This window comes from Colletotrichum graminicola (genome assembly GCF_000149035.1).
Source record: "Colletotrichum graminicola M1.001 genomic scaffold supercont1.2, whole genome shotgun sequence".
NCBI classification, from domain to species: Eukaryota; Fungi; Ascomycota; class Sordariomycetes; order Glomerellales; family Glomerellaceae; genus Colletotrichum; species Colletotrichum graminicola.
In genome coordinates this window covers 289,949-302,520 of record NW_007361006.1, presented here as the reverse complement: position 1 = coordinate 302,520, position 12,572 = coordinate 289,949, and the positions used below count along the sequence as shown (strand labels likewise).

Sequence of the window (12,572 nt, the reverse complement as noted above, 5' to 3'; positions counted from 1 at the left end):
CAACCGCTTTATGCGAAGGTGCTGGGGCGCTTCGCGCTGAAGATCTTCTGGTTGTTGACCTTGGTGACGCGGTGAGGGAGAGGGAAGCTGAGGTTCTTGGTGATGAGCTGCTTGATGTAGGGCCGCTTGACGTCGTCGCCCTTCTCGAGCTCGACGACCTTCAGAATCTGTTTCGGGTTGGTTAGCAAACCGGTCTGGGGGGGGGGGGGGGGGGGGGCTGGGCGGTATTTTTCAGGAGGCACATACGTGGATGGACCTGAAGCGGGCACGGTGGCGGGCGGCCATGTCGGAGTAGAGAGCCTCGACGGCGTCGGTGCGGGACATCTCGCGGTACTCCTTGTACATGTTGTGGGTGCCGGAGCGAGAGTCGTAGCGGATCCAGATACCGAAGTTCTTGACCTTGAGGGGGTGCTTCTCGTGGATCTGTGACGTACAAGGGTCAGTTTCTCAACTCGCTCGAGGTTTCCGGAACGCGGGTGACGCACCTCCTTGACGCTGACGATCTCACCGGTGGCCTTCTTGACCTTCTTCAGGCCACGCAAGAAGTACCAGTAACGGGACTTCGCAACCGTGACATTGGGAGCGAAGATGGTCATGCGGTACAGGGCGGGAGTCGGGTTGGACTCGGTGGGCAAGTGACGCCCGATGACCTCGTATTCCGTGAGACGACCTGAACAAAGTCTGTTAGTTATGCGTCGTCCCCATGCCACAAAATTGTCCAGTCCGTAAATGCGAATTGTCGGTGTCGAGTCCAGTGTCTTTGTAGCAATTGAAACCGTGGCGACTGCCGTTCTTCTCCCCGGCATGAAGCTGCTTGCACACAAGTGACTTGGTCGTCAAATCCCCCACGAGAAAAATGCCCCTCGAGAACAATTCTAGTCGAGTTCTCCCAGCTATGGGGGCCAGCCGGAATGGAAAGTTCTAGTGACGATGTCGTAGCCATGGTGTTCATTTGCCAACCTGCCTCGCCGGAGTCGCCATCGGTAGATCACACGTCTTGGTCGGAGAGGGAAAAAAGTTTTGTCGTCGGGGTCGCAGAAATTTGTCGAAGTTGCCGTTTCGCATCCTAGGTCCAGAGAGGGGAAAGGAGGAATTGTGCTTACCCATCTGAAAGACTGTTAGAAACGAATTGTATTGTCGTGGACTGCGTAAGGCTGTTGACTTACTGTGAAGAGCTGGCCGATGGTCGTCGAATATCCGATATCGTGGTGGTTGCGCGGTCGAAGAACTTGGAAGAATTTGGCGCGCCAGGAGCAAAAAGGATTCTGTGTGAGAGGAAGGAGCAGTTTCCAGGGCTGGGACCTGTGGGTGGGGCGTTTTGCTAAGCGCACCCGGTCGAGGCAATCGGGGTTGATGGGGCTGGTGCTGTGGCTGAGGCAAGCCCCCACTTACACTGGAAAACCAAGAAGCTTTAATGCACTGATGCCTGAAAATGAAGGCGGGAGATTCTTACTGCCTAACGGGATATGTCTTTGGCGGGTGGTGCACGTCGGCCAATCACGTTGTAGATCGACCTTCAGACAGAACCAGCATCACAAAGAAGACGACATATCCCAGAAGGAGACATAGAGGCAGAGTGGTTCACTCAACGTCTTCGACCAATTGGAAAATTCAACTACACTTACCTATCTTGACTGAAGGCTTGCTCGATTCGGTCACTAGGTACAACTGTCAACTCTGGACAGACATTTACAGTGGTGAATTCGTCATCCATTTCGCCCTCCAACATCTTTCAAGCTGTCATCCTGTACCTGGTGGCATACACGATGGAGGGCCTTTTAGAAGAGTTTCGCAATGCCTACAAGGCAAGATCCGGATATTCTCTTGCACAAACACTCCAGCCCTTCAGCCCAGCCAACAAGCCTGGCAAGCTTCGGTCCATCTATCTGAGCACAAACATTCAAGAAGCCAAGGCCGATGTCAAGTACATGCTCCAGGGTCGAGGTTCAGGATCTAAGAAATTCAAGCTTGACCACGAGGAGGCCAACGGCTGGGTGGAGGTCTACACGGCTTACTGGAAGGCCATCGGCGAGATTTTGAAAGTGGAAGGCGACTCCAGTACTGGAGGTAGGGTGAGCTCATGCACAATATGCCTGGCTTTACATGTGCATTGCTGCTCGACACTAACGCTCGGTCTAGTCTTCATCATGGACAAAGGTATATGAGGCATGGAAAGAATTCACCACTGCTCTCATTCGCGGTTACACGAACTATGGGTTCGAGGCTTGGACCATTCCTTGCCTCTACACTGCAGGCAAGCACCTACGACTTTTCGCCATCAGCTCGGACGAGGAGCGGAACACCACCGACGCTGCCGCCAACGCTATGGAGCTTGGCGATGACTTCGACCCTGACCTGGAGAAGCAGAAGCAGCTTCGTGACTGCGAACAACAGCTCAAGCGCATTTTCACACTGTGCTTGAGTGACAGGTATTTTGCCCCCTCCTCCAGATAAACCCCTTAGCCTAACCATCACCAGAGCGCCCCTCGAGGACTCGAGGAAATGGGCTATCTATTTCGTCATCAACCTGCTCTTCAAGACGTACTTCAAACTCAACTCTGCCAGTCTTAGTCGGACGATCCTCAAGGCATTATCTACGAATCGTGGAGATATGCCTCCATTGGAGGCGTTCCCCAAATCACAGCGGGTAACCTTCAAGTTTTATGAAGGCGTGCTTTTCTTCCTTGAGGAGAACTACGTCGAGGTAGGTATACTGGCTGACCAAACTCTGCCGAGCATACGTCTGACATAAAACCCAGGCCGAGAAGCATCTCACCGAAGCATGGTCTCTCTGCCATAAGGACGCCAAGAGCAACCAAGAGCAAGTCTTCCCGAAGCTTCCTGTATCACGCGGCAAATAACTAACACTCCCGTCCGCAGGAGAATCCTTACCTACTTGATTCCCTGCCATCTCCTTACCACCCACACCCTCCCGAGTAGCAAACTCCTTGAACCGTTTCCCCGTCTGCAAAAGCTCTTCCTCCCGCTATCGCGCTGCATCCGCACAGGCGACCTACGCAACTTTGACCTGGCCCTCCAGGAGGGCGAGGAGGAATTCGTACGCCGCAGGATCTATCTCACTCTTGAACGAGGCCGCGACATCGCGCTGCGTAACCTCTTGCGCAAGGTCTTCATCGCCGGCGGCTTCGAGGAAGCCAAGGAACCCGGCGTGGCGCCGGTTCGTCGGACAAGAATCCCCGTCGCCGAGTTTGCGGCCGCAATCAGTCTCGGCAGCCAGGAGAGCGTGGACCCAGACGAGGTCGAGTGCCTGCTAGCCAACATGATTTACAAGGTACGTGGCACCATCCCTTTCGTTGGCCTCGTGGCGGAGTTGCGTGCCCGAGTGTTGGCAGCCTGCCGTCTGCAGCCCAAACCTGAGTGTTTCGCTCGGTCAGTTGTGGAGAAAGCATCCTGCAATTCTCACGCGCGTCTGTCTGCCTTCCATACCAGTTTATATTCGTCACCACTCCGGCTGCCTTTCAGGCAACCTCATCCCAAGGTCGACGAAGTGAACGCCAGGCATCCAGACAACGTCACTTCTCATAAAGTCCATTTTGATTGGCAGAGAGTCATTCGTCTCGCTGACTGAAGACTGACTAATCTTATTTACCTGCTTATAGAATCTGATGAAGGGCTACATCGCCCGTGAGCGCGGGATTGTCGTTTTGTCCAAGAACGGGGCGTTCCCCGGAACGGGGGTGTAAAAATTGGTGGTGTGGGGAAAGTCCACGACCAAAGACTGCACTGCATGAGATAGTCACCAGCCTAAAAATGAGATACGAACTTAATACCACAGCAGAAGAAGCGTAGAACGGCGATGGTCTCCCAATGAGGCATCGGTCACATATCTTACACAAATGGCGAGGGGCTCGACAGAGGCAACGCCATGCAACCATGCATAGGGTCATGCACATCGGCTCACGCTTGGGTGGTGGGTTGGCGTTATCAGGCTCATAAAGTCTATCTCGACGCCATTTGTTGAACTGGTGAGTGAATACACTTAGATGCCTCGCATCTCTTCATGATCTCCCCTCCTGCCTTTGAGTAGAATCATGACTCTCAGCCTTGTCGCTGGCGTCGCGTATTGAGAACCAAAACTTGCTGGTTGTGTCGATCACCTGGGCCATCGTTTGAGTCTACGGTGCACTCGATGTAGCACGCGTTCTCCGTCCCCCACTATCACTGCACGTCCACGTAACCACACCTTGCTTGATAAGTGCAGGCTGTCCCGCGACTGAATGGTCAGTCTCTGTTCCCAGTAAGGCAGTTCCTAATCGACTGCATTTCTTATTCACGAAAAAAAAAAACATACCCAGTAATACCGTTGCATCCAGGTGAACAAACGAAAAAAAGCAACGCCTTGGGACTAGCTCATCTCCCTTCCTCTGATGTCCGTCCTCGGCGGTCCAGCCGTTCAGCCGGCGCACATGCGCACCCGGTAACTAACGTTTCACCATGCCGGCTCCCTCCCAAGGTAGAAATATTTGCAGGGGTAGGGCTAAAGTGCCTGCAGCCGTAGCGTCCGGTCAGAACAGTGGGGTCACCGAGGGTGTGACTGAGGCACTGGGCGACTGCGGTTTGTGTGAACAGGTGGTTACGAGTTGGACTCAGTGATGCTATCGTATGACTCACATTGCGTGAGGCAAGGGGCCATCAAAGCTTGGCGGACCCTTTTTAGCAAAGCCACCTACTTACTTTTACGGCCGCACCACTAGGCAAGCTCCTGGTGCGGTGGTGTTCCAGGATCCGGGAGGCTGTTCCGCGGGTGGGGATGGAGGTCAATGACTGAGATATGGGCAGGGATGGTTCGCCGGCTAAAGCGATAGGGGTGCCTTGGGCATTCACATTCGTTCACGTAGGGACTGCTTCCGGGTTATCCAATGTTTTGGGCTTACGGGTTCGTCTCAAGTGAGTAGCAAGTGAAGCCGCCGGGGAAGCCGGTGGCGAACATGATTTCGTGAAAGTGAGTAGAAGCTACGCCGTGCGGGCAGCTTTATATCACCGGAATTGCAAGACTCAGCAATCACAACATCAACTCCTATAGATTCCAGAGCGGCAGAGCGAGTGTGTAGAATGGTACATTTACAGTGGCGATTCGTTTTCGCAAGACGGAAAAAACAAAAACAAAAACAGACGCAAACTCTTCCGTTTACTTCGTTCCAACATGATGGAAAATGACTCTGCGACCTCCATATGAGCCGTCCTCGGGAGTTGGAAGGTAACAACCGCGATAAAGCGCCCCCAGGGCCTGTTCTTCAGGGAGACGATGACGATCTCTAGGAGATGTAAATGTAATGATACAAGGGTTTCTGGTGAGAATGTCAAGAAATCGAACCAACGAAAAACAACGCCGGCGACAACGCGGCGTCGACGACAGAAATGATACATGTGTTCCCTAAACGCCGAGACCGTCCCCTTCCTAGGAGGGTGCAAAACGCCCAATGTTTATGGTATTTTGCGAATTTTTTGCAAACCCAAAGTAAAGCCCGCCCTGTCTGACCCTACAGTGGAAGTCGAAACGGCTAAAAGAAATAGAAACAAGGTTATACGTGTGAACATCAAGTCATTAAGTGTGAGCCGGGTATTTGTTCATCCTTGGCTGAGATGGGAAGTGATGACGACCGAGAAAAGGGGAAGCCTAGTAGGGTCCTAGAAGGGACGACCACTGCGAGGCGTGCGAGGAGTGTTTCTGCTGGTGATTAGCTTCGAGAACAGCCTGGGGCAGCGTCTAGGCGTGCGACTTACACAGTCGAGATATCGTCGACATGGTTGCAGAGCGCGACGAACAGGTCAAAAAAGAGCTGGGTGCCGCCGTTGTACATCTCCAGCTGCATGGTTCCGCTGCGCTTGAAGGTGCTCCGGCTACGGATGATGAGGGCGAGATAGTGAGCCCGCAACTTGGAGTCGCTGTCGGGGGTGTTGGCGTACGCGTACCGAGCCGACGCCAGGATCGTGCTGCACTGGATCCCGGATTCTGTTTGCAACTGTTAGCTGAGCTGAATGAAGGTATCGGCAGATTAGAAGGGGCACTCACGCAGGCCCTGCTTCCGCAGGGAAACCCGCTTCAACTCCTCGAGCCCGTACTTCTGCGCGGCACAGTATATGACCGTGTCCTTGAGCAGGTCGCCGTCGACGCCGTGGTGGTAGACGGTCGACTCGACGCCGTTGCGGCCGTCATCTGCGTTGAGAGCCTCGATCTCCCACGAGTTGCGGCGCTTGTTGTGCACGAGGCGCGGGTAGTAGTCGCCCTTGTAGAGGTACTCGAGGACGGAGGAGAAGATCTCGGGCTCCTCGTCGGGGAGGGCGACGCGCTTGGCCCCAGTACCGGCGTCGGTGGAGTAGGGGCTGCGAAGGATGTTCTGGAAGAAGGGAGAGGCACAGAGAATGTCCTCGTGGGCGGCAAAGAGGCGCTGTTCGGTGCCGACGACGAGGGTTATGATGGCGGAGGTGAGGTTGCTGAGAGGAGGAGGTCTGTCAGTAACTGCGGTTGGGATGGAATGATTTGACATATAATTCAATGGGTTTTAATATTGAAACGTGGTAATACTTACTTGCCCATCGCGGTGTCCTCGGTCGCTGTGCTCGATGTGGTGGCGGTCGTCGGTCGGCGGCTGTGGCGGGACTCATGGCGATGTTTTGAAACGCCGCTGGACTTGCTGAACGAGGAGCTGGATTTGGATGCTTTGTGGCTTTTGGAGAAGCTCTTGTTCACGGGCTGCGGGGGCTCGAAGCGCCTGGTGAACATTGTGGCGGTAGTTTGGATGAGGTTTGGGGGGATAAAAAGAAAGAATCGCCAGATAAAACAAAATATCACCACTTAGGCTGCCTTATGGTCGAGGACGTGGTTGCAAATAATGAAAAGATACCGATGAAAAGAATGATCGGGTTTCGTTGCGATGGATGAGAAATCAAAGTTTTATTGAGACCTGCTTGACCTACCTAGGCACTGTCCCGAGATGCATGAGTACAGAGGAGGGAGAGAAAGAGGAATTTATCGTTGGGATGGGGAGTCAGAATCAATATATACAGCCTGATTAACCTTGCACGGCCCCCTCCCCTGAGGAGAGATTCCATCCCCCATGCTGCAGTGATTGCCTCGGGCCTGGCTGCTTTTGAACAAGATTGAGACTGTGCCCAGGGAAAAAAAAGTGGTGAGAGCGTCGTTAATTGGACGCGTCAAGGTACCTAGACCGCGCCGACCCACTTGGAAACCAAACACGATTTCACGTGACATTGTGACAGGGGCTCGGGGAGGCGAGAGAGTTGGTGCACCGTGTGGCACCTGTGGTTGCCTATGCCCTTTGGCTTTGGACACTGGCGGGCACTGGGTGCCAGGTGGGACCCGGTCCAAGACCAAGCCACCCCTGCGGATGGATGGATCACAGCCGAGTCAGGATTTAGTGCGAGAGCGTCAGTGTCGACGGGTGAAGTTTGCCTGGTTCCATGGTGCCAAATCCAGGGGGTGGGAGCCGCCTCGCTCCGACCAGCATGTATCTTTACAGTGGTTCAACGACACGGAAGTACCTGTAACTAAGAGCTTGCAGATAGACAGGCCATAGCTTGGTGCTCCGACAATTCACAAAGCTGCCTGATAGTAAAAGAAAGGTAACACGTTAAGGCGGCGTGGCCGCGTCCAAGCTCTGGCACCGCCATGCCGGAAGAAGAAACATCAGGAGCAACCCTTTTTTAACCAGGCTTGGATGCTGTCACACGAAAGGTACGAGATTCTTTCAGAGGAGCTTCCGGGGCAATTGTAAGGTTTCAAGGGATCAATTGATGGTATCTCCAGACTCGTCGAAGACAATCGCTTCCTAAAGAATCGAGGCCTCTACCTTAAAAGCCCAGCTTTTGTGGCCGCGGAAGAGCTCTAGAAGTGAAATACTAACCCCCCTGCACATGGCATTGGTCCGCAATGGATGGCACCATCCAGCAAGCAGGTTTGGTTCCAACAAAGAAAAAGTCACGGCAATTTCATGAGGCCCCTAAATGTTACCTATCTCTGCAAGCCTAGTCCCGATATGCCAAGGGCGTTCCTAGCTTCCAGGGACGACCCTGGAACTGGATGCAGACCCGAACGCTGAAGCAGTTCCTCGGTAGACCTCACGCTTCTTCCCCAATTCGCCAATCAGGAATACCTTTGCTTGGCTACGTTCGCAATTCTGGACCAACACGGCTGGACGCCTGTACTATCAAAAGACCTCACTTTATGCCATGTCTACAATCATATTCAGCTGTGACCTGCTCGATAGCGTCGACGACAGCTCTGCGTCCATCCAGCTTGAAGATGGCCTCGTTGTGAAATGCGTTACGCACCGTCTTCTTCTCGACCGTTAACCCGACCTCCTCACAGCGCTGGACTAGCTTCGCGCCGTGTTCGGCCGGCACTAGCTCGTCTCTGCCTGCTTCCACAATTGTAATGCGAGGCTTTTCGCGCTTTCCTGACCAGTTCCTCGCAATTGCGGCCAAATTCGTCCAGCTGTCCAGGTGGTTTCGGAGGAACGGCCAGAGGTGACGGTACGGCACCCATTTCTGGGGGTAAAGCGTCGCCAGCATGTCCTTGACCGACGTGAAGGGCGTCTCGAGAATCAGCGACCGGAGCCGCGCCGTGGGCGGAAAGGCCTCCCAAGCCGCAAGGTTCGTGGCTACCCCAGCGCCGATGCTCTGACCCCAGAGGATCACCTCCGGCTGTGGCTGGTGCCCGTGAGCATCATGCTCCCTGTGCATCCGGCCAATCCAGTGCAAAGCCGCCTGCGCGTCCAAATTGATGCCCTTCTCGGAGGGGCGGCCCCTCGACTTCCAGTAACCGCGATAGCTCAGGCACACCATAATGTATCGCGCGGGCCGCTTGCTCTGCTGCAGCTCCCGCAGGACCCATGATAGGTCGGGCAATCGTGGGGGGATAGAGGAGGCATTTCCTGTTCTCCCGGGTGTGAGCTTTTGTGCATCGGGTTGGCCATGGAAGAAGCTATGCGTCTGCGAGAGCGGGGGGATGGGGCGGACCCTGAAAGTAGAGGATATAGATCGACGGCACCGATAGAGTGTCGCCGTGCGACGTGGGCTTCTTGTCACCAGTCGATGTCGCCGAGGCCACACAGAGGGCCAGATCCGTCCCATCGGCGGCCTGAAGCCTTTTCTCCTCCCATGGCACGCCCCAGCACTGCTTCGTGTAGTCTTGGATGCGTTCTCTGCGCGCGTTGGGCGGCAAACCGGGCATGTAAATGATCTTGTTCTGGAAGACGACCATTGCAATACATTTCTGTGTCCATAGGACGACCAGAAGACCGGCGAAGACTAGCGGCGGGAGATACAGCGCCTCGGCTTGGAACTGCCTTTTGTGGGTGAGGCCGAGGTGCGGCGGAAAGGGCAGCCGCGGAGACGTGGCTCGCCATGCTGGTATGACGGGCAGTGCTTGCAGACGGCAAGGACGACAAAGGATCTGCCCAATCGAGGATGCGCGGATAGCATGCATCACAACCGCTTGCCAGACATGGAGGCGTGTGTCGGGCCTTTGGGGGGGTGGTGGGTGGTGTTAGGTTGGCGAAGGGTCTTGCGACGCGGGCAAGGGGACCGCCTCGAAGGGTTGTTCCTGATTACATGTGCGAGAGTAATACGGATGTCATCTGGCTGGGTCCGGGCAGGAAGAGAGGGGGTTGCAAATCGGCTCTCTCCTCGTGGACTGACAGGGTCATGGCACGGCAAGTATGTGTTCGAACGCGACTGGGCTCATTGTGGCCAGCATGCAGCCGGACCTATTCCGTCCAAAGAATTTTCGGAAGCAGGGTTCGGATTCGGCGTGAGCAGCAAACGAAGACGGATTTTTTTTCTTTGCCCTTTCCCAATTGCGCAGGATTCCAGCCCGATCGCAGGCATTCTGCATTCGTTCATGGCGACGCCGTTTTCTGGAGGTTGGAGGGAGGAGTGCGCCCGAATTTTTGCAATGCAGTGTTGCAGCCCATGGTGGGGTGAAAAGCCAGTCAACTGAGACAAGATTATCCGTACTAGTTCACACTAGGTACCTAAAGAGCGCTGGGCCTCTTTGACGGCGCTGAAGTCTGTCTGCGACAATGGGGTTCTAGAGGTACGATGACTATAGGTCTCCGAAGGCCTGGAAGCAAGTGGCACTGCTCCGGTTTGGACGCTTCTGTTCATCTGAATGGAAAACATGCCAAATGCCTCCCAGGACCGCTGGTGAGATGGGAAAGAGACCTACCTGACTGATACCTAGGTAGGTAGGTACTGGTTAGTGGACGGGCGTCTGGCCAGCCCATTGGGACGTCATACTCTAGCGCCAAACGGTCCTCCATGGGTCCTGGAACCAATCCACCAATCCCATGCCTTCAAATCTTGTTCAGCTCCACCAGTTCAGAGGGAACAGGGCAGCCTAGCCATCCTATCACTTCTCACCTTACCTTAGCTACCTCATTCACATTGCAGTTTGCAGGCACTGCTCCGGGGAACATGTGCCACATGTGTGCGTTGTTGTTCCCTGCTGATCCGATCCCCTCTCCCCGCAGCGCAGGAAAGGCGGCAAAGTGTTAAGTGTAAGCCACCGTAATAGGTAAATAAATAATCAGATGCCCAAAGAATCCCAAGCATGTGCAACACGGCATCTTCATCATCTCGAAAAACAATCCCTCCAACTCTCGAGCTCCAAGTTCCTTTCCTCCCTCTGACATCCCACTTTGCCGATTAACCTGCCCCGCAATCCTGCTGGAAAACAATCACCACCACCACCACCACCACCACCACCACCTTCAAATCCCACTGACCGCCTTCACTGCTTGTTTCTCACCCCGCCATCTACAACCAAGCAATCAACACCACCCATATCCCCGCGACAAGGCCGACAACAGCCCGTCATGCCCGGCTCCGTAGACCCAAAGACCCCGACCGAATCTTCGCCAAGGCACTCCCCGCGCATCGAACTCCCCGAGGAAGACGGCTCCCTACGAACGGACGGCCAGACCAGCCCCGGGCTGAGGAATAGTAAAGGATGGGACGGGAAGCTCAGGGTACAGCGTACCGCCGTCCTCGCCAACCCCGAAGTCCTTTCGGACCCTGAATCCGACGATGAAAACGTCATTCCCGGCGAGGAACTCCCCGCCGACGAAGGCAAGCAGGCTAGCCCACAACGTCAGCCTTTTTCAGTGCAAAACAAGACTAACACGCTATTGCTCTAGACCTCCTTGACGGCGAAGACCCAGATACCGACGAGCTTATCGTCTCCCATGCCCGCGTCTCCTCCATACCGGCCCTCCGCCTTGAGCGCTTCCAAAAGGTCGTCCGCCTCTGTCTCCGTCAGAACTCCATACAGTCCATTGAAGGTCTCTCACCCATCGCCTCAACTCTCGAGGACCTCGACTTCTACGACAACCTCATTTCCCACATCCGTGGCCTGGACGACCTCATCAACCTCACCTCGCTCGACCTCAGCTTCAACAAGATCAAGCATATCAAGCGTGTCAACCACCTCACAAAACTCAAGGAGCTCTTCCTTGTCGCCAACAAGATCAGCACCATTGAGAACCTCGAGGGTCTTGACAACCTGACCTCCCTCGAGCTGGGCTCCAATCGCATCCGCGTCCTGCAGAACCTTGACTCCCTCAAAAACCTTGAGGAACTCTGGGTCGCCAAGAACAAAATCACCGAGCTCACCGGCCTCGGGGGCCTGTCGAACCTGCGTCTCCTCAGCATACAGTCCAACCGCATCCGTGATCTGGCCCCACTCGCCGACGTCCCCAGCCTGGAAGAGCTGTACATCTCCCACAACGCCCTCACCTCTCTCGCCGGCATCGAGCGCAACGAGAAGCTACGTGTCGTCGACATCTCCAACAACGCCGTCACGAGCGTCAAGGGTCTTGGCCCCCTCAAGAACCTGGAGGAGCTCTGGGCGAGCTACAACCAGATCGCCGACTTCAACGAGGTTGAGAAGGAGTTGCGCGACAAGGAGCACCTCACGACGGTTTATTTCGAGGGTAACCCGCTGCAGCTCAGGGGCCCCGCAGTCTACCGCAACAAAGTCCGTCTGGCTCTGCCTCAACTGTCCCAGATCGACGCAAGTGAGTGCATCAACTCCCAGTGCTACAGCAGACAAACATGGTTACTAATCAATCTCACAGCTTACGTCAGGACATCATGACCTTGAAGCTCGGCACTCTGGCATGATACTTACGAGACTGGCATGGCGTTACAGGCGTTTGGTTAGAGCCTGGCGGCGGAGCAGCAATCATTGGACATGTATATGGCTTTTTTATCCTTCTTCTTTTTCTCTATTACGAGATACCTCTCTGCCACACATGTGGTCACGCTTGTCTTTAGAGCAAGGAGCGTGACGGGAAAGCTTTTATTCAATGGGCGGGCGGCTGTTCTGACTTTTGCAAGGAAAACACACTGCATTCCTGCGGGAGCGGGCTCAATAACCTGTCGTGGTCTTTGATCATGACACTTGGTTGTATTTTAGCGGCAGACAATGGTCTGGCCGAGGGAGGGGGTATCTAGATACAATCGACATACGTCGCACGTTGTTCGGCACACGCCGCATATTGCTCCCTTGCACACCGCCCCTGTTATGG

The 12,572-nt window shown here is 54.7% G+C and overlaps 5 protein-coding genes across 5 annotated transcripts; 2 read left to right on the top strand and 3 right to left on the bottom strand.

Annotated features, from left to right (window-relative positions):
* Positions 1-8: 8 nt before the first annotated feature.
* On the bottom strand, positions 9-1,107 carry GLRG_00554 (ribosomal L18ae protein family; the record flags this gene model as incomplete). The annotated part of the gene is made up of 4 exons (XM_008091239.1): positions 9-167; positions 247-423; positions 486-670; positions 1,104-1,107. The coding sequence occupies 4 exons, from the start codon at positions 1,105-1,107 to the stop codon at positions 9-11; spliced, it is 525 nt and encodes a 174-aa protein (XP_008089430.1).
* A 659-nt stretch (positions 1,108-1,766) lies between these two features.
* GLRG_00553 (PCI domain-containing protein) lies at positions 1,767-3,704 on the top strand (the record flags this gene model as incomplete). The annotated part of the gene is made up of 6 exons (XM_008091238.1): positions 1,767-2,072; positions 2,140-2,429; positions 2,479-2,704; positions 2,760-2,821; positions 2,881-3,292; positions 3,621-3,704. The coding sequence occupies 6 exons, from the start codon at positions 1,767-1,769 to the stop codon at positions 3,702-3,704; spliced, it is 1,380 nt and encodes a 459-aa protein (XP_008089429.1).
* A 1,945-nt stretch (positions 3,705-5,649) lies between these two features.
* GLRG_00552 (uncharacterized protein) lies at positions 5,650-6,745 on the bottom strand (the record flags this gene model as incomplete). Its single annotated transcript, XM_008091237.1, has 4 exons — positions 5,650-5,689; positions 5,746-5,974; positions 6,035-6,471; positions 6,552-6,745. 4 exons carry the CDS (start codon positions 6,743-6,745, stop codon positions 5,650-5,652), a joined length of 900 nt encoding a protein of 299 aa, XP_008089428.1.
* Positions 6,746-8,199: 1,454 nt separating this feature from the next.
* Positions 8,200-9,469, bottom strand: GLRG_00551 (uncharacterized protein; the record flags this gene model as incomplete). Its single annotated transcript, XM_008091236.1, has 2 exons — positions 8,200-8,915; positions 9,001-9,469. 2 exons carry the CDS (start codon positions 9,467-9,469, stop codon positions 8,200-8,202), a joined length of 1,185 nt encoding a protein of 394 aa, XP_008089427.1.
* A 1,390-nt stretch (positions 9,470-10,859) lies between these two features.
* GLRG_00550 (protein phosphatase 1 regulatory subunit SDS22) lies at positions 10,860-12,139 on the top strand (the record flags this gene model as incomplete). The annotated part of the gene is made up of 3 exons (XM_008091235.1): positions 10,860-11,133; positions 11,181-12,059; positions 12,120-12,139. 3 exons carry the CDS (start codon positions 10,860-10,862, stop codon positions 12,137-12,139), a joined length of 1,173 nt encoding a protein of 390 aa, XP_008089426.1.
* Positions 12,140-12,572: the final 433 nt, after the last annotated feature.